Source organism: Papilio xuthus, unplaced genomic scaffold, assembly GCF_000836235.2.
Source record: "Papilio xuthus unplaced genomic scaffold, Pxut_1.1 DF827714.1, whole genome shotgun sequence".
NCBI lineage: Eukaryota > Metazoa > Arthropoda > Insecta > Lepidoptera > Papilionidae > Papilio > Papilio xuthus.
In genome coordinates, this window is record NW_013530935.1 from 1,886,508 (window position 1) to 1,906,979 (window position 20,472).

The 20,472-nt window shown below is 33.6% G+C and overlaps 1 protein-coding gene across 2 annotated transcripts in view; it reads right to left on the reverse strand.

Annotated features, from left to right (window-relative positions):
* The window catches only part of LOC106116833 (neuronal PAS domain protein dysfusion), a 105,022-nt gene extending 92,081 nt beyond the window's left edge, over nt 1-12,941 (reverse strand). Inside the window, exons 1-2 of one of the 2 annotated variants that reach the window (XM_013310877.1) lie at nt 12,481-12,941; nt 792-893 (exon numbers count right to left, since the gene is read on the reverse strand). In XM_013310877.1, the coding sequence (XP_013166331.1) occupies nt 792-857 (66 nt within the window). In that variant the 5' untranslated portion in view covers nt 858-893; nt 12,481-12,941. Of the gene's footprint in view, nt 1-791; nt 894-12,480 lie in introns of those variants that run through there. The other variant, XM_013310878.1, reaches the window with a different exon arrangement.
* Nucleotides 12,942-20,472: the final 7,531 nt, after the last annotated feature.

The following is a 20,472-nucleotide window of genomic DNA, read 5'->3' on the forward strand; positions in this document are numbered from 1 at the left end:
ACATTCGAATGATTCAAAACGAAAAAACCAATCGATGTTTACCTATAAATAATAGTCACGAATTTCTCGTAACGTGACGCGTTACGTCCGATTCTATTGAAATTTCATCAAATTTCGTTGTAAAACAATATGTAAATTAGAAGTCAACAGAAGTTAACGGTGTCTCGTGTAAATGTGTTTCTTGATCACGATCAATTTAGTTTATCGTGACGTGACGTATGTACTGTAGCATAACAGTAAGAAAACCATCAAATGGGCTCTATCACGATAATATTCGATATTTTCTCACTTGTTTTTTTATAAGAGTAGGTGGCAAATGAGCAGCGGGAACACTGAGGTGTTCATCGACGCTCATGGACATGTGCAATACTCGAGATTCGATGACAATAATCAAAGTTGTAAGATTCATTAACTATGTAAGTTATAAAATAATGCGAAAGTAAATTTAAAAATGAAATCTTTGAAAACACAGATTATAAATATTTTAAAAGTATTTCTATTATTCTAGGACATCTATTGAAGTAATTAAAAACCTAGTTGTATTGACTATTAATTAACAGATAAGTTTACTGATGATTAGGCAAAAAACTGTCAGAGAGAAAGTAGACCTTATGTCTTATCTACAACTATAATCTTTGAATCTCTTTGTTTGCAGCTTAAATAGTTTTGAGACTCTTTTTCAATTGTGTTTCGTGTTATTACTAGTTATTAAACTACTTATTACTTGTTAATTGCTGTATTTATTACAGTTGGAATTATTTAATTTTGAAGCTAACAAAAGCCATACAAACCTTGTGAACATGTTGGCTAGACAGAGATTCGCTGTCGACGACGTCCCGCTCCGCAGCGGGCATCATTCGCACCCTTTCTGTACACACTCACAGTGACGCCAACTGAAAAAACGAAAACAAATTTAATAGTACTTTCAGACATTGTTAGTTAGAATCATTTAAAGCGAACGGCGCTCTTTCGTTACCCAATTCAAGTGTCAAATTAGTGAAGAGACATAAATGTTGATATTTTAATAAAGCTAGAGTTGCCCCGATACACCGGGATAGTATCGGATTTTCTTCCTAACAGTACCAACACCATACCCCAAAGGTTGAGGAAGAGAACAAATAGAGAACGTAGTGTTCTAGTTTCAATTTGAATAGAATAGAAATTAAAGATAATGTGTCGCATCATGTTGCTGACAGATACGGAACTTTTTACACGTTTTTATTCATAATTGTTATGTTTTTGAATTTAGAACTTTATATGTTTTTTCTTCCTTTTTCTCTATATTTAAAATTATCATTTGTAAATATATTCCGTAACAGTGCGTGCTTTTCTCTTTATTTCTAATAATTCTATTTAATATTTTAATTATATAACATAATATTTCAAAATTCATCCTAATCCAAACGCTCTTTCCATCCTTACATTTTCCGTCGTCTTTATTATATGATTGCTTGATTAAATACACATCCAAGAACTTAGTAGATACTTCAAAGTACATTCACATAGTTTTCAAAGCAATGATATCGAGTTACATACGCTTCTATATAAGGTAGGTGTTATTCCTAAACAGTCATATTTTTGTTATGAAACTCATAGTAATATATCAGACCAATGTAAGAGTCGAGCCAACCGCAAGCATAACCGAAGTGCTTTAAAAGGTTATAGGCGTGGCGCTAAATAATTCGACGAAACGCATTTGGTAATCCAAACACAGGCGTTGGAATGATCGACAATTTGGTCGTAAAAATGCTAACAAGCTACTGCCCTCGTGGCTCGACAAATCAGAAACAAGTAGGCAATAACTAAACCATTGATCGAAATTTTCAATCACGTACGACCGTGAAGAGCTATGAATGTCTTAGATGTGCCAAAACCTGTTGTATTTAGCATAATGAGGTGATTCTTTTATAACCTCCATATCACAAAAGTCGACATTTTTCCTTATAAAATATTACAATAGTTTCTTTTTAAAAAATCTGACAATTACAGATCACAGCCTATTTATCTAATTTTTTGGTACTGAATATAAATGTAAAAAGTTTTTTTTTTACAGCCAATTTGAATAATTCATTTTTTCACAGTCTGTATATATTTGTTTATTTTTTGTTATATTAATTATGGTTGTATAAATATTATTTTGACTATTTTTTTACTGAATTTATGTACATGCGGAGAAATTCGAAAATATGTGTAAAGTCAATTCGCTGTGGGCCAGAGCAGTTGACTACTATAGTCACCCCTAACATAGGCGTGAGACTCATGATGGAGTGAAGTGACTACGACCATATATCATATCTTTTTCGTATAGTACGTGGGAAATATTTAATCATGTTTATTTAAACTACAAGAGAGACGTTCTTTCATTATGCAAATTAGTATAAGAGCCATCGACGACCATTATATATAAAAATATATGTACTTTATCGCTATATTTCTTAACGTATGCCTTTTATCAACATGTTTTCGAACGCTTAAATAACTGTGTTCAAGTATTTAACGTCGATTTTATTCTAAGTATACTTAGGGAGTCTTCGAGTCATTACGTCCACTTTATGTTCGGTAATTGGGCATATTTTGGTCAGCTTTTTATACGTTTATTGACACAAGATTATTGATAACAAGCCTTTTTGGAAATAAATGAATCGTTTTATTTGTTTTATAAGTAAATGGCTGTCAACCGCGTTTCCATCCACGCAGAATTAAAAACAAATTACTTTATAAGTAGTGTTCTTCCAGACTATATTCTACATTTGTGGTAAATTTTATCAAGATTCATTGAGCCGTTCAGGAGATACCTTCTAACAAACAACTATCTATGTAAATCCTCGCATTTATAATATTAGTAAGATGTAACTCAATTAATATATAATTTTGTGTGTGAATATCAAACCAAACAATTCCGCAATAGTTTAAGGACTTTTTACGTCATTGACTACAATATTGACATATTATTATTAATATCATGTTGTCTAAGATAAGTCTAAGATCAAAAACCAAAAACTTTCTCCTTAACTATCTTACAGTTCTAAGTAATTCCTTTGGAAAATTCATCATTCTTCAAGAAAACAAAAAATAGCATGGACAAAGCGCTAGTAAAAGAACAATATGAGAAACTACAACGTATACCGAATCCTAGCCACTTGCAAATCGTACAAAACGAATCGATATTGTACGATAGTCTGTCTTTCTTTACGTTTCCCACCTACTGGATCTGAAAAGGACAATGCTACCGGTTGAAATGTCGTAGGTCATTAGGTTCCGACCATGTAAGGTTTCCAATATGCCAATATGGAAGGAACCGTGACTTTTATATGGTTAGTTAGGTTGCATTTCGAACAATAGGTTTAAAGTAAAATACGTCGATGACCCTTGGTATGGGCTTTGATGACATTGATAAACTAACGCCGCGAGTGGTGAAATTAATTGTTTCGACCGCGCCGGAGTTATTGTGTTTATTGCTGATTTAAACACCCTGTCTGCTAAATTAATTAATACCTAAATTACACACCCTTCTAAAGATAAATTCAAACACTAAAATTACTTAAAGTTAATCTTAATTTGTGTTGATTGGTATTTGAACGTGTAACCATGTTTTGCAGATGTTAAACCTATTCATAGCTTTGCACATATACGTGAAGAAATCAAAGATATGTGGGAAGACAACCCGCACTAGGCCAGCTTGTTTGACTATGGCCTAATCACCCCTAACTTAGGGCCCTAACTCTGAGCCCCTCGGTGGGGGCATATAGTGAGCTGATGATGATAACTTTGCAGGCGTATTGCAACTTAACGTATTTAGCAAAATAAAGATACTGCAAAGTACAACTCAGTATGCGATGAAGATTGATAAAGCTTAGAAAATGAGATTAGAGGCTTTTTTTGAGTTTTTTTTTTATAGGAGAAGGGGGCAAACGAGCAACGTATCGCCTAAGATTATTTAATCCGACGCTCCTTGATATCCGCAACGCCAGAGGAAACGCAGATGCGTTGCCGGCCTTTAAGGAAGTTGTACGCTCTTTTCTTTACTTTTAATATAATAAATGTAATATAAATTGTATCAGAATATGCTATTATTTCATACGAAAAAGATCAAGAATCAAACTAACCTCATGTTTGTTATAAGGGTGACTGAACGAACATAATTTAACTGTTTGATGATCACAAGACACTGACGCTCTCTTGATACAGTTACGCGGTAAAAATTAATAACCGTATAAGAAAATATAAGTTTGTCATCTAAAACTCATCCAGAACGTCGATTCAAATTATGATAAGGCCAAGTACATTAGTTCTGGTAGGCTGTAATGTTCCTATTTGGGCCGTGACACGTAGAGCGTAGAATTGACTAAAACATATGGATGCGGTATTTCGTATTCATTCAAATGTTCGTATCTAGTATCTAAATATATATATATTTCTAAGATATGATTTATTTGAGTTTTCTGAAAACAAAAAACAGGTTTTTTTACTCAATTTTTTCTATCTGTCCATAAAGCCGCGTTTGTTCAGGGTAATCTCCGAAACTGCTGAGCCGATTTTGACGGGGTTTTGGTGGGAAGTTCGCTGATGCACGCGGGCATATTATAAGCTATTTTTTTTTTAGTTGCGCTGACGAAGTCTCGAGTGGCTAAAACTAAGATCGGTATTATCATCACTTTATAATCGATCTAGTCTTTATTAACGATTTGTTCATTGCATAATGGACGTCATTTTTTTTTAACATAACTAGTAGAATAAACTGAGTTGTACTATAGAAGTTAAATATAAATAAGGTCCCTTTGTATATCGTGAATCGTTTATAACAAGTAGGTAAGTTGACTCATTCAAGACTAATGTTTAAAAATTTATATTCATATGTCTTTTGTTCATTACTGAATATATCCGTTCGGAAGGTACTAAATACCAATGTTAAAAATGTACCTTGTTAAACAAAGACCACCTGGGCCTACCCTGGAAAAGGTGTTAATTGTCGGTGCTAATTCACCAGCTACTTACCACCGCACCCTGCTCTGGTCCCTTCGACAAAACGTGCTAATGTGAACGTTAAAAATGTGGGGTAAATATTGATATATCAACTACAGTTATCATAAACCCAAAAAGGAATTTGTGACTACAAAGGTACTTAATTTTTTTTATATTTTTTGTCTTTAAGTGCCGCATTCACAAACGTTTAACGTTTTAAGTAGTGCTTTAGTGTTGACTTCTCATAATAAATATATATCTGCATTTATACATATAAAAAATGGACTGTCTGTATGTCTTACATGATGCGTAGCTGTACAAAAAAAAATATCCTTTGTCTATCTGTATACCTGTGATCGATTGTAATGGGACTTAGACGGGAGCTGATGCAAGCAGGCATAGGCTACTTTTTTTAACTCTGAGCTGATGAAGTCGCGGGCACCGCTGGTGTATCGTAAGTTTAGCTTAGTGACCGTTTCAAAAAACTGAATATGACAATAATTTTATATTTTCGCAGTAATTACGTTGGTTGCGATGCTTCACAAGATATAGGAAGAATCTAGAATATCCAAACTTTTTGTTCTTTTATTAGATAAAGTAATCTGTAACTATGTCTTCTCACATATATTAAATTCATTTGTACTTTTGTATGTTTTATAAGATTTTGTTAGTTAATTTAAGGTGGTCTTGTAAATCTGTTCGATAGTAATGAGTTTGTGCATTTGAAGTTAAGTTTAACTACTTAGACACGGTACCTGCCTGAATGCGGCTGCAGTTGTTAATTGACTTTCATTTTCTATAGATAAAGCTTAACTAATGGCTGCTTGAGACAAATAAATAATGATATTAATGGTATTTAAATTTTGAATATTATTGCTAGCATATCACTTTTAAAAGTTACATGGGTAACTTAGTGACTAAGATTAAGTTTTATTAAGAAAGCAAGAAAAAAATATCGACGTAGACGTAAAAGGCAATAAATAACACAATTATATTCTACTACATACTATCTCTTGGAGCGTCGGTGGCTCAGTGGTCAAGCACTTGACTTGCAATCTGCAGGTCCTGGGTTCGAATCCCGCCATGTACCAATGTGTTTTTCGATTTCCGATTTACATATGTACATTTATCCGACGTTCTTACGGTGAAGGAAAACATCGTGATGGAACCTGCACATGTCTGAGAAGAAATTCAAAGATATGTGTGAAGTCAACCAACCCGCAATTGGCCAGCGTGGTGACTATGGCCTAATCAGCCTCAACTTAGGGTAGGCTCCGAGCCCCTCGGTGGGGACGTGTAGTGAGCTAATGATGATGACATACTATCTGACTATGCATTTCTGCGTATATCGAAGCCATAAAATTATATTAAAACCTGTGTTTCGTTAGTAAAAAGTCACAGAATTATTAACATTTTTCTGTCACCAAATTTTTTGTTATTATAAATGCGAATATTTAGATGGATGGATGGATGTTTGTTAGACGATATCTCTAAATAGCCTGGAAAATTCGGCTACTATTTTGTTTAATTCCAGCGAACGGAGTCGCGGGCAAAACATAAAACGTGCAAAATGCTTGCTTACGCATACTTTTAGTACAACTATTATAGAGCTTCGATCGCTTGTTTTTCCATTCTTATTACTCTGACCTTGTAAATTACACTATAATTAAGAGGTTCGTATAAAATAGGTCACAAATAAAATGAGTAATACGGAATCGAATCCTGTATGTAATTTCCTTGTGCGATATCAAATATTTACATCGATGATCTAATCGTTCATATTAAGTTTACTGTCTTAATGTTATTACTAATGTTATTATATTAGATTGCAATCGCACATTAACATTTACAAAGTTTTATATTGTTTTTTATTCTGACTAGTGTCTATAGATCCGTGTAGTGTTAAAAACCTTCCTCTTACATGTGACGTCATTAGAAAAACTAAATATATCAGATTTTATAATAAAATACCCCAGGAAATTACGATTAATAATCAACACTGATTTCTATTTATTTTTACTAGCTGTCGTCCACGACTCCGTCTGTGCGGTATAATAGTATATGTGTTCTCCCATACTATATTCTATATGTGTGCCTAATTTTACCAAGATCCGTTCAACCGTCCTGGAGATACCTTCAAATTAGTATATTTACTAAAAATTAACAAACAGAGGATCTGCCGTCCAACAATATCTGCCGTGAGTCGAAGGTAGAACGTATAGTCCCCTTTCCTATACAATGTTCCCCTCCGCTCCAAATCCACATCCCTATTCTGTCTTTTTCTGCGTTATAATGCATTGAAAAAATTCAATTACCAATTATATCCAACTTTAGATTGTTTGCTTACTATGTTAAAATACTAAAGTAGTCGCAGCTTCGACATAATTATTTGCCGAAGTAGCTTCTGACAATAGACGTTTTTACGATTGGCAAAAAGGAATCGTATGGATGCATTAACAAATAAAAAATACTAAAACAAGATGCGTCGGAGTAGCCCAAGATCTCGGTCAGGCGGGAGCGTACTCCTTTTGTTCCCAGACTCGAATCAGCCAGTGTTTCGAATCTAGATTCTGTTTTCGAATTGTTCCTTTTTAACCTCTTTTCCCCTCTATGCCTTTTTCTTTATTGTCTCAGTGCGGCCACTACGGCCTTTAAGAGGAATAATAAAATAAAACAAGCTGCCGGTGGCTTATGGCTCCCCATTGATATGCGTCGTTCGAATTGAAATTTAAATATTTGCTTACGGATACCGGACGGGCTCCATCGGGTATTTTGTTTTAAAAAGATCAACGCGCTTTCATCTCAATATTTATAATGTTTGTGTTTGTTTTTTTTTCAGATTGGCATACTACAACTGTTAGTCACAAAGGCATGGAAGCGAATGATTAGTAATGTTTGAAATAATATTGATTTAGTTGCTTGAAATGTGTACGTTTTGCTGAGTTGTATGCTTTCGAATCTTGATCTAATAGTCACTAACGCTCTTTAAAAGTTATGAGGCTGCTTGGGTTAAAATATCCTGTATCTCTTTATTTTTTATACCGTAACCAAATCAATATACGCTGTGACGTCACTAGCCTAGAACTATTAGTAGGATCTGTTTCAGTATAGTATTTGTTAATGAAAAATAATTTTGGAAACAGCTCTTTAGCTTTTATATCTTACTAATATTATAAATACGTATGTTTAGATGGATGGTTGAATAGATGGATGTGTGTTTGAAGATATCTTCAGAACCGCTCAACAAACCTCAATGAAATTTGGCATGGCTGTAGAACATATTCCGCGCAGATGGAGTCGCGGGCGATAGTTAGTAATAGATTAGAAGTTATTCCAAAATAGATTTAACAGATTTCCTCTCGAAAGTCCGAAGCTGGAGTAATCGCACGGCCGGCGGCCACTGCGCGTAAATGAAGCGTTGATAAATTGAAAACGGAACCTGTTCTCCGAAAAAGGTGAACGCGACTCAGTATTCGGAGCAAAGAAATTTAATTGCGCTCCACACACTCGGGGTCATGGGGCGATATCGGACATTTGTAACAAACGAACTGACCATGACTAGTTTTTATTCAACTACTATCTGATCCTGGCATGTATTCAATGCTACGTAAATGAAAAAAAAAACATTTAAGTGAAAATGTAATATAAAAAAGACATATAAATCAGATATTTGTTGCTACTTTTAGACAGTATTAGTTAGAATCATTTGGCGCGAATGACGTGCTTTAGTTACAAAGTACAGTGTCAAAATGATTAGTGAGGGGACACAAACGTCGACATTTTAGTAAGGCTAGTGTTGGGTCAATACACTGTCTCATTTTCGGATTTTCTTCCTAACAGTTCTTAGAGACTCCAGACGATTAATACTGGTTGGCAATCTCTTTTCGAGACAAAAGACTATATAAAGATAAGAAAAGAAAAAGATAGATTGCCTACCATAATCAAATAAACTAACGCCTCAACGGGTAAATAAGCGGACAGTCAAACACGACATATACACGTGATTGGGACGCGAAAATAGTTAATACAGAAGTAAGAGGTCAACCGCAAAATAAACTAAACTGGATTTAAAAATAAATGACTCAGAATAATAAAAATTATGAGTGATGTTTTTAATTCTAATTAAGATACACCCTGAGTGATGTCATAGGGAATTAAGTATGCTTTGATGATATAGATGGGTTTTTAATACAAACTTAATAAAGATTCATCATCATCAACCCGCCCTTATTCCTAGAGTCGGCACAGTATATACTCCTCCATACATCTCTTTCAGTCGTCATAACTGAAATACCACCTTAATTCTAAAGATTCTATTAATGGAATAAATTATTTATCAGTTGGAAAAAAAACATGAAACATCTCTTCTTGAATTCATCACAAAAATGCATATTTACTTTTTATGCTTATAAACAGTTACCTTAAAGTTGAAATAAAAAAGAAAACGTTAATGACGTCATACTATAAGAGAATACTATAAAATATTGTAATGTCAATTATTAAACAAAACGCAATCATAGTAAACCACCTTGGTCCTTATGTCCTGGTAAGTGAATAGTCAAAGCAATCCATGAATGGGTTAGCAACCCTATCTAGTTGACCCATTTTTAGGACTGTTGTTATTGGCGACTTAATACTGTCAATCCATTGGATTTAAAAATGTGATAGATTGCAATTTGTTACGTCTACGATTTGCCAGGGCTTATTACAAATAACAAGAGCGTCGGTGGCTCAGGGGTCAAGCACTTGACTTGCAATCTGCAGGTCCTGGGTTCGAATCCCGCCATGTACCAATGTGTTTTTCGATTTCCGATTTACATTTGTACATTAATCCGACGAAAAACATCGTGATGCAACCTGCACATATCTGAGAAGAAATTCAAAAGATATGTGTGAAGTCAACCAATCCGCACTTGGCCAGCGTTGTTAACTATAGTCTAATCACCCTTAACTTAGGGTGGGCTCCGAGCCCCTCGGTGGGGACGTATAGTGAGCTGATGATGAATTACAAATTGGCGGCATACATGACAGACAGTGGCAGATAATTACTTATTAAGTTTTTTTTATAAGTTCCATGTAGACGGAATCCCGGGCGACAGCTAGTTAATAACAAAACTAAATAACCGAAATAGGATTAGGCTTATCCAATTGAAATGCTTTATTGATAAGCGTTTGACATTTCCGAGAAAACGCTTCGGAGTTTTTCATAAGGTGCATATTTAATAGGTCAAAATGTATGACGCATCGGATTATTTGTTGTTAGGAGTTTTTGCAAGAGTTCGCATAGAATCGAGCGTACCCAGAACTTCTTAACCTTTGCATATAGCTTACGAAAGCATTGTGTTTGTATTCAAATGTTTAATCATTTATATTTATAGAACTAACTAACTGGCGCCTGCGACTCTATCCGCGCGGTATAAAAAACCTTAATAGGTAGCGTATGTGTTTTTCCAGACTATGCTCTACATCAATGCCAAATTTCAGCTTGATACATACAGTTATTCTTGAGATAACTTCAAACAAACATCTATTCATTCAAACATTCGTATTTATAATTGCATAAATTTGAAATCAAAAATGCAATATGAATGTAAAAAATATTTGATATATGATAGCCTTTTGAAACTAATTCATTTTAATAATTCAATAATGTGTGTGATAGACAAGAAGGTATAAAGTTAAGGTTAAGTTTTAAAGGGTTTGAAATTAAGAAGCAAAAAGTTAGGGTGGTACGGATTTTTATGCGGAGAGACGATGATAAAATAAATAAGAAAATAAGTAATGCTAGGAAAAAAAATCCGACACTGTGCCGGTGTACTGGCGCAACACTAGCCTTACTAAAATGTCGAAGTGTATATCCCCTCACTAATCATTCTGACTGATTTTGTAATGAAAGCGCGACATTCTCGTCAAAGAATTCTAACTAATAATGTCTAAAAGTAAGGAGATTGATGGCTACAAAGTTAGAGGAAGACCATAGAATGTATGGATGAATTGTGTGAAAGGGGATATGCGTAAGAAGGGGGTGAATTAAGATATGACGGCTGATAGAGATGTATGGACTAGTACATACTGTACCAACCCTCTGTAGAGACAAGAGCAGGTTGATGATGTATGAAATTTGAGATTGAAAAATAGACGCTATCAATTCAAATTTTGTTAGACTTTAAAATGTTAAAAGAAATGTTAATTGATTGATCTTTATTTGTGATAGATTGACAAAGTATATTGTCCAACAAGTTTGTCAAATATTGAACAAACATTGATCATCTAAAATTAAATAATAAATATAGTTAAATAAAATACTATATGGAAACAGAGTTTGGCATTTTTTATGATATTTATCATGAAGTTGAATAACTGAACTAATGGAGTTAATGCCATCAAAATCAAACTAAAATTATTCGTGGCAAATTGACTTTTGATATATAAACTATTTAAATAATAAAATCACATATTTTATTGTTTTTTTTTATAACAGAAGGGGGCGAACTAGCAGCGAAAACACCGAGGTGTTCAACGACGCCCATGGACATCAGCAATACCAGAGGAACCGCAGATGCGGCCGGCCTTTGAGATGGTGATACGCTCGCTTCTTTTTTGTTAAAAACTACTTTTTAATATAATAATACACGAATAGTTTTAAATATTTTTACTTTAATTTTTAGTAAGTAACCCAAGTATAAGAGGACATAATATAGATATTTAAATACATATAGAAATAAAGACGACTAATTAGTTGAAGTTTTGTTAAATTGGTTGATTTTATGCAATAGTTGTCAAGCCATAATTTTTATCAAAATTTGTATTAACAACAAAGTATTAATGGCTATTTGTTAAAAATCTTAAATTCTAAAATGAATATCAATAATTTAAAAGAAATAAAAAGTGCGTATATTTTTATCTATCGAAGTACAATGTTCAAATTAAAATATTTTTTTTTTACTTCATCGTCATTGAATGTCGAATAGAGGTCATGTGATTATAGTAATGTAAAATTACGTAGACGAAAATGGTAACCTCAAATACGAGTACATATAAAAAAAACGAATAATGAATCAAATGAATGCATGATGTTGATGACATTCAAATGATTGATGACAACTTTGGCATATTATCAAATGTTCAAATTACGCAGTTGTGCGCAGAAATAAAGTGTGCAAGTATAGACAATTTTTTTATTTTATTTTGAGAACAAAAGTCTAATGAGCACAAATGGGATATACAGTTTTAGAAATACTTATAAAAGATATAAGGAATTTAACAATTAGAACAAACAGATTTTAGACACCATCTTTAGTATGTAAAATCTTAAATCTTCTAATCATAAAGATGTATTGCCTAGAAATTGAATTTACTAGCAATAGTAATGATATTTAATTAAAATAATTGTTCTTACTTTGTTGCGGATTTCAATACTAGACTTTTATTTACTGACATTGACTTATCCTTCAAATGTTGAATAAAAAAGACTCATGAAATATTCATGAATAAAATCGAAATGAATCTGCTTCTTACCTTTATATTTAAAGTTGATTTTAATATCCGTTGTACTATCAAAAACAAATAGGAGCGCACTCTTATTAGGAACAAAATATCAGTTTACACGTTTTTCAGTTCACACTTCGTAGTAGTCAATTTTCACGCCCTTGTAACCACTGAACTAACTAAACAAAATTAAGCAGACCTTACAGAATGTTTAGCACTCGAATCCAGTACACTAACACATTTATTATGTACATTCAAAGCCTAATGTCACTAAATATTCTATTCAAACCATCGTTGGACGCGTACAAAAGTTTGTGAAAGGATCGGGATGTCAAGTGAGGTCGATAACAAAGAGGTTGGATACCATCCGTTCCATTTTACAGATACTGGCCAATCCGCGTTCCGTATTCAAATTCGGAACTGTCACCCGCGAGTTTGACAGCGCGTGTGCGCACGCGCGGCCGTATGGTCGTGTGGTGCGCGCGGGCGTCGGCGCCACACTGCGTTCGCGCGCTTTTCGTGCCGTAGAACCTTCGCTCAGCCTCCGACTCTAGTATAGGATGTGTTAGGACTCAGCCACACCGACCACTAATCGAGATTTAGATAATGTATGTCGCAATTCAAGCTAACTGATTCATCAAGAGACTGAGTACGTTTTCATTGCGCTCTGACAATGACTACGCTTTAAGAAGTCAAAATTATTACTCTACAATATCTCTTTTCATTTTTATATGCATTCACTAAATTAACTTATAATTATGTTTTGTTAATTAATTAATTCCCCATTCATAAATCCGTGAACCTTCGTTCATTATTCATACATTCATTTCTCTAATTTGCTTTATGAATGTCGACAAGAACACATAATATAAAAACTTTAAAAACAACGCTAATGTTAATAAGAGTATAAAAATTTATTGAATTTATTTACATGTATACATTTTGATTTGTTGTTAGGAAGGTTTCTCACAGTAAGACAAGACATATGTGTCCGCGCCTCCAAGCCTCCACGTTGATTAATAGTGATGGCTGAGCTGTTTTGTTTTCATTTCGACATTTTTCCCTTAGATCATAGAGAAACGGACCTGACAGAGCCTATGTTATTAAATAAATTCTGCCATTTTTTACTTGTTTTTGTAAAAAAGACAATCACACGAGTTTTTATGAAGGCATACTGATTCAATATGCAAATAGAGAACGAGCTCACAAACAAGCAAGTTTGGAAGAAGTTTTCTTATTGTTCGTTTTTATTTGACAAAGGATAATGCATTAGTTTAATACTTAACATTTGGTCTTGTCATATAATAGTCAAAGGTTTTTTTGAACACGGATTAACTGATGGATTATGAATGCTGGTATTTTATGGAGCATGTTGAATCGATGATGGTTTTTGTTAACACAGATCTACTTAACACTTTTTTATATATTGATATAATAGGATAAAAAATATAATGCCCTTGTGAGAATGGAACGTATTATGAATGTGTTTTGTTACTGTATATGTTTTAATAGATTTTGTAATACATTTTTCTCGACAGATCTTTGTTATTATTAAATATTTTCTCCCAAGTATTGGCGGCATTGAAGTGACTGGTCGTAAAAATTTTAACCAAAACATAAAGTTTTAAGGCCGGGGAGCGTCGGTGGCTCAGTGGTTTCAGCACTTGACTTGTAATCTGCAGGTCCTGGGTTCGAATCCCGCCATGTACCAATGTGATATGTGTGAAGTCAACCAACCCGCACTTGGCCAGTGTGGTTGACTATGGCCTAGTCACCCTTAACTTAGGGTAGGCTCCGAGCCCCTCGGTGGGGGCGTATAGTGAGCTGATGATGATAATGATGATAATAATTAATGTAAGTTTTGATAAAATAATTGAAAATCGTAGCTTAAATAGAAATAAATATAATCGAGTTTCCAAACAAAAAACTAATGGACATTTTTTTACATTATGTCACTTATAACTAATTTTAGTTATAAAGACATCAACGCGTTAAAAAAATTGTTCATAAACTGTATTTGGAAAAAAATTAGACATTTTTTATATCGCATACTACAGTATCATAAATTAAAAAATTAAATCACTTTTATAAGAATTCATAACAAAAAAAATCTATATTTTTATAGATAAATAATTCTAACTAGCGAAACTTTCTGTTTGAAATTAGTAATTTTTTTAGGTTTGGTTGGAATAGTGATTGTATTGCCTAAGTTTAATGTTATGTTATTTATTATTCCGTAGACCATACAATATAAACTAGAATATTACAATGTGATATAAAAATATCCCACATAACATACAAAACATATCTACTTCATAAATCAACAATAAGTCATCAAGTTGTCAACATGTCGTTAAAAATAGTGCGAGTGGGACATCAACAATAGCATAGTTCTTACCTCGTTTGTCACTTCCACTTCAAACAGAACAGCGGTTATGCGTCACTGGGTAACACAACCCACATTGAAACGGAGTCAAGTGATTGTATGTTGTCTCTTTTACTCATATTACATTGCAGTAGCGCTTAGTAAGCGATATTTAAACTGTTCTTTAATTTTTTTTTCATGAAATATAGATCGAGCTTCAATTAATGTCATTGAACTCTTATACATTTCCGGTATATAGATTGTAATATAATTAATTGGTTGTCAATATTTTCTTTGATATTAACTCATTAAAAAAGCGAATATTTGAGTATAAATGTAGTAGATAAAAAAAATTTACCTATTCCCTCAATAAGTTTTATATAATTTTCGAAACTTTTTTCTTACAAACTTGATAGATTAAGGTTTAAGATTCCATCTTAGAATCCAACAGACACAGTTCAATTTAATAAATTAAACTTTATTAATAAGAACAGTGTAGTCTAACAGTGGTAGAGCCCGCTTTAACATCTTCGCACGAATTGTCCCGGCTCGCCCGGTGAAATACCACGACCACACAGAAGACAGGCGTCAAGTGGAAGCAATTCCGCGTTTCGTCTGATGAGTGTTCGTCCCGGAGGCCTAATTTAGTCCTCTGTCCCTTCCCACCCTTTTTCTTATAAGGAAAGGATGGGAAGTGAAAGTGGACTTTTCGGATGAGAGGATGCACGGAAAGGGAAAATATTTTCTTTCTGTGCATCCTCTCCTCCGTCGATTAAAGGTAGGCAACGCATATGCAATTGCGTATGTCTATGGGCAACGGTCGCTTCGCTATTTCAGCGATTTCAGGTGACCGCTCGCTCGTTTGCCACTGAACTGGATGTACACAAAAACTTGTTCACTATTACTGACCCAGACATAAACAAGAGAAATAAAAGACAAAAAATACTAAATTAATTAGTAAAATTAATATATTATATATAGAATTAAAATTCTTATTAAGTAAGCATAATAGGTTACCCAACTTTGTTGACCTGGGATTCTCACGGCCCGTTGCCATAGCAACCGATACCCGACACATCACCGATACTGCGCGTAATTTGTAGCCTCGTGGCGAGCCGAGATTTACCGAACTAGAGATCAGCGGCACTAAGCTATAAAGCTACGTACATAAGCATTGTAAATTGAAGATTAGCCATTGTTCTTAAATTAAAAGTTCCTTCGTTATTTTAAAAGAATTCGATTAATAGTGTGAAGTATTTAACTATATTTATTATTGCCCTGTTACATTTTATCATATGTTATATTATCATTCAAAAGTTTGTATTAATAAAATGACATGAAAAATTACTTAACGAATGTAATAAACAATCCTTTTATAAGCCAATTAACTGTCGCCCACGACTCAGTCTGCACAGAATTATAAAAAATCTTAGTACTAAATATCTAGCCTATGTGTTTTTCGATATTGTGCTCTACATTTGTGTCAAATTTCAGCGAGATCCGCTCAGCGGTTCTGGAGTTACCTTCTTACAAACATCCATCCATCCAAATGTTCGCATTTATAATGTAAGTCAAATTAAAATTGGCTAACCCTCAATATATTTTCGTTACGTAGTAAAACTGTAATTAAAACAAATATCGTTCTTTATATTACCTCTTTTTATTCTGAACAAAACTTTACAAAGAAAGAGGAAAGGAAGGATTTATTTCTCGATTTGGGTAAAGGTTAAACTTCTCGCGTTAAGATATCTTTAGCAAAAATCTTGTTTATATTCAAAGAAAGAAATACGCGAAATTTAAGATCATTATAAATAAACAGTTGCTAGTGAATTGCATTTTAGAATTAAAACAATTGAAATACAATTTACTAATAGATTCAATTAATTTCACTAACATTTTTATGGAAGAAAACCTCTTTGTGTTTAAATCTAAACCTAGCTATAACATTGATTTAAGAGGCTTGTCATGATTTGTGATTTTTTTTAAATATATCTTGTTAACGCGTTTACATATAGTTATAGCGACTCCATCCGTGTGGGATAAAAAAAATAACTAGCCAGTGTGTTCTTGTATACTATGTTCTATATGTATGCCAAATTACATCGAGATCCGTACAACCGTTTTGGAGATACCGTAAAAAAATCCATCCATCTAAACATTCGCATTTATAATATTAGTAAGATTAAAATTGAACTAACTGTTACCGTCAAATATTAAGTTAAGCCAAACTAAGATACTACTATAAACTTTTTAAATCATTTAACAGACAAAGAATTCCTTTACTTCCGAAAATTTCTAACATTTTTGGGTGTCGATATCAAATTGATCCGATACAGTCTAACCGTGTAGATATTTACGCAGGCACCATTTTACTTGACCCGTTTCAATGGAACTGATTCACTATTTCTCTTTCAAAATATTTTCACGTCGAAGGTCTAGTTACAATGGTTAGATTTGACTTTAAAGAATTGAATGGTCAGACTCAATCTTGGGTAAAAAAGCTTGTAAAAAGCTACATTTGATTGCTGTAAAAAACTTCTTAATAAAATAACAAGTTTCGTTGTTAGAATAACGAATAAAATTATAATCTTTTCTTATTTAAAAATAAACATATTATTCAGAAAAAAAGAGATTAAAAAATTTTAGCAAGAAAACTACCATCTACACTTAGATCATCATATAGAAAGTAAATATATATCTTATATATAAAATTCTCGTGTCACAATTTTCGTTCCCATACACCTCCGAAACGGCTTGACTGATTCTCATGAAATTTTGTGAGCATAATGAGTATGTCTGAGAATCGGCCAACATCTATTTTTTATCCCCCTAAATGTTAAAGGTTTAAATTTTTATTTTTTTATTTTTTAGACAAACGCACGGACGGTGTCGCGGGCGACAGCTAGTTTACATATATAAGGAAGATGGTGATGAATATGAAAAATATAGAACTAAGTACTTATTTATTATTTAATAACCTATCTGTTCTTCCAGACTATATTCTACATGTGTGCCAAATTTCATCAAAATTCGTTTAGCCGTTACGGAGATACCTTCAAACATCCATCCATCTAAACATTCGCATTTATAATATTTATAGGATAATCTTCCGATATATATTTTTCGGACGTTACAGACACTGACTTAAAAGTGACAAACACATCGATATGATACCTATATTCTACACTATTCAATGGGTACATTTCAAAGTAATCGATGATATCAGGGAAATACCGCATTATGCGTAGCGGCTTGCAGCCGTCAGGCACGCGCGTCGCTTGCAGCAACGGATTGTTTACGCGGCTACGCATTACAACGCACGCGCAGCCGAATAAAACGTATGGACAACTAGGGATGTGTATAGGCTAACATTTATTTAACATCTTACTTCTTACTAATATCATAAATGCTAAAACTTTGACGGATGTTTGTTGAAGCGTATCTCCGGAACGGCTCAACGGATCTTGATGATATTTAGCACAGATGTAGAACATAGTCTGGAAGAACACATATGGTTATTAACTTTTATTTAATTCTGCATTTAGGTAAATTAGAGAGTATAAGAAGTGCGGAAATACATTAATAAAAGTTAGTTATTATACATTTAAAAATCTGACCTGCCCCACTGACTTGTCTAAATGACATGTAAACTATTCCCGTTTTGATGTGAATTTTGATGACTTAAAACATTCCGTTGCACCAAAATAATATAACCTTATCGAATATGTTTGCATCACTAGCGCGCTAAATCGCATCGCATAGCGTCGCGTACGGGCATCCTCGCATTACTCAGCTACTTACTTTCCATTTCCTCACAACATAACTATATCTTTTTTTGTCACAGTTTAAGTATTCAACGAACAATGCAGCTTTTTTTACATAGGAATTTATCTTAAAAAATGTCCTTGTCAAATTCAATTCGATACTTTTTTGACCGAGTTAACGTTGGTTTCTGAAATCAAATTCTCCGTATAAAACATATCGTCATCCCTTCCATTATCTTTGAACAACCAGAGTTAAAAATATGTTTTATACAAGAATTTTGGTCTCAGAAAGCAACTATAAGACTTAATATAAAAATACCTTTGAGATATAATATTCCCAAACATGTCGATGATAATGCGGCATTCGGCAAAAGGCAAGGCATTGTGTATATTAAAACGTATGCTGGATTCTTCTCATAGCTGGAGGATAAAAGGTATTGTTCCGATTGTTTATTGGACGTCCACAATATCTTGAAATACGCGGTAGTCGAATACGCGGCGCGGACACAATAAATACCCGTCATCTTATATTTACCTTGTAATATACAGAACCTGAATGTCGATGAGATTTACCGATACTTTTATAATGTGTTACACTCAATTTATACATCAAGAAGGCTATCTTTACTAATAGTTGAGAAATACAATACCACGCCAAAGGCATCATCATCATCAACCTGCCCTTATCCCTATCGAGGGTCTGCACAATATGTACTACTCCTCCATACATCTCTATCAGCCGTCATAGCTACCCCCTTCTTACGCATATCCTCTTTCACACAGTCATTCCATACTTTTTATGGTCTTCCTCTACACTTGTAGCCATCAACATCAACATTCAATCTCATTACTTTTTTACTCACCATACCAAAAGCGCAGTGGTTAATGTAACGGTTGATAAAAACTACTAAATTTTTACAATTAAAATACACATTTACTTATAGAACAAAGTATTAAGAGCTAGGATACTTAGATATCTAACCGCATGTCTTACTAATATTATAAATGTGGATGGATGTTTGAAGGTATCCCCGGAACGGCTCAACGGATCTTGATGAAATTTGACGTAGATGCAGAACATAAGTCTGAAAGAACACACAGGCTATTATTTTTTTTAAATGCCGAGCGGACGGAGTCGCGGGCGACGGCTAGTGTAGAAGATACACGTTAACATACATAGCAACTAATAGGTATACTTTATGTAGATCTTAAAACTTAATTTAAATTAAAATTACCATGTTTTTAAATAGCAAAATCTACAACGCAATACAAATATTTCCTATTACTAATAATTATAAGTTCCTGAACACGATAAACGCTTTAACGTCATGATTTAAAATTTACGACTATTTAGAATAACTGCTTAAACACTAAGTGAATGTTAAGCAACGACTACTTAGTTAAGTTACTTAATTTATCATAAACATGTTTCCGCCCCCGTTTTCTATTAACTATTACAAACGATTATCTTAATTTTACTCATTTCTTACTAATATTATTAAATATAAAAATTTGGATGTTTGAATACACGGATGAATGTTTGTTAGAAGGTATCACCAGAAGGGCTTAATCGATATAGAACACAATCTGAAAGAACGCTCCCCAACTAACGGGTCACGTAGTAGGGAACGTACCCATACTACGTGACCCGTTTAGAGGGGGAGCGGATTCTTTAAAATACTACGGTCAGTCACAGGAGCGAAGGGGTGGCTCAGGTTTTTGTCATGGCGTCAATAGTTGTTATAATATTTTTCATAATTGATAATTCAGTAGTAATTTAAGTATGCATGCAATCTTAAAAACCTTAGAAAAAAACTAAAAAAATAGGTCACGCAGTATAGGTATGTTCCCTTACGGGCGACAGCTAGTAAGTTATACTCATTAAAACATATA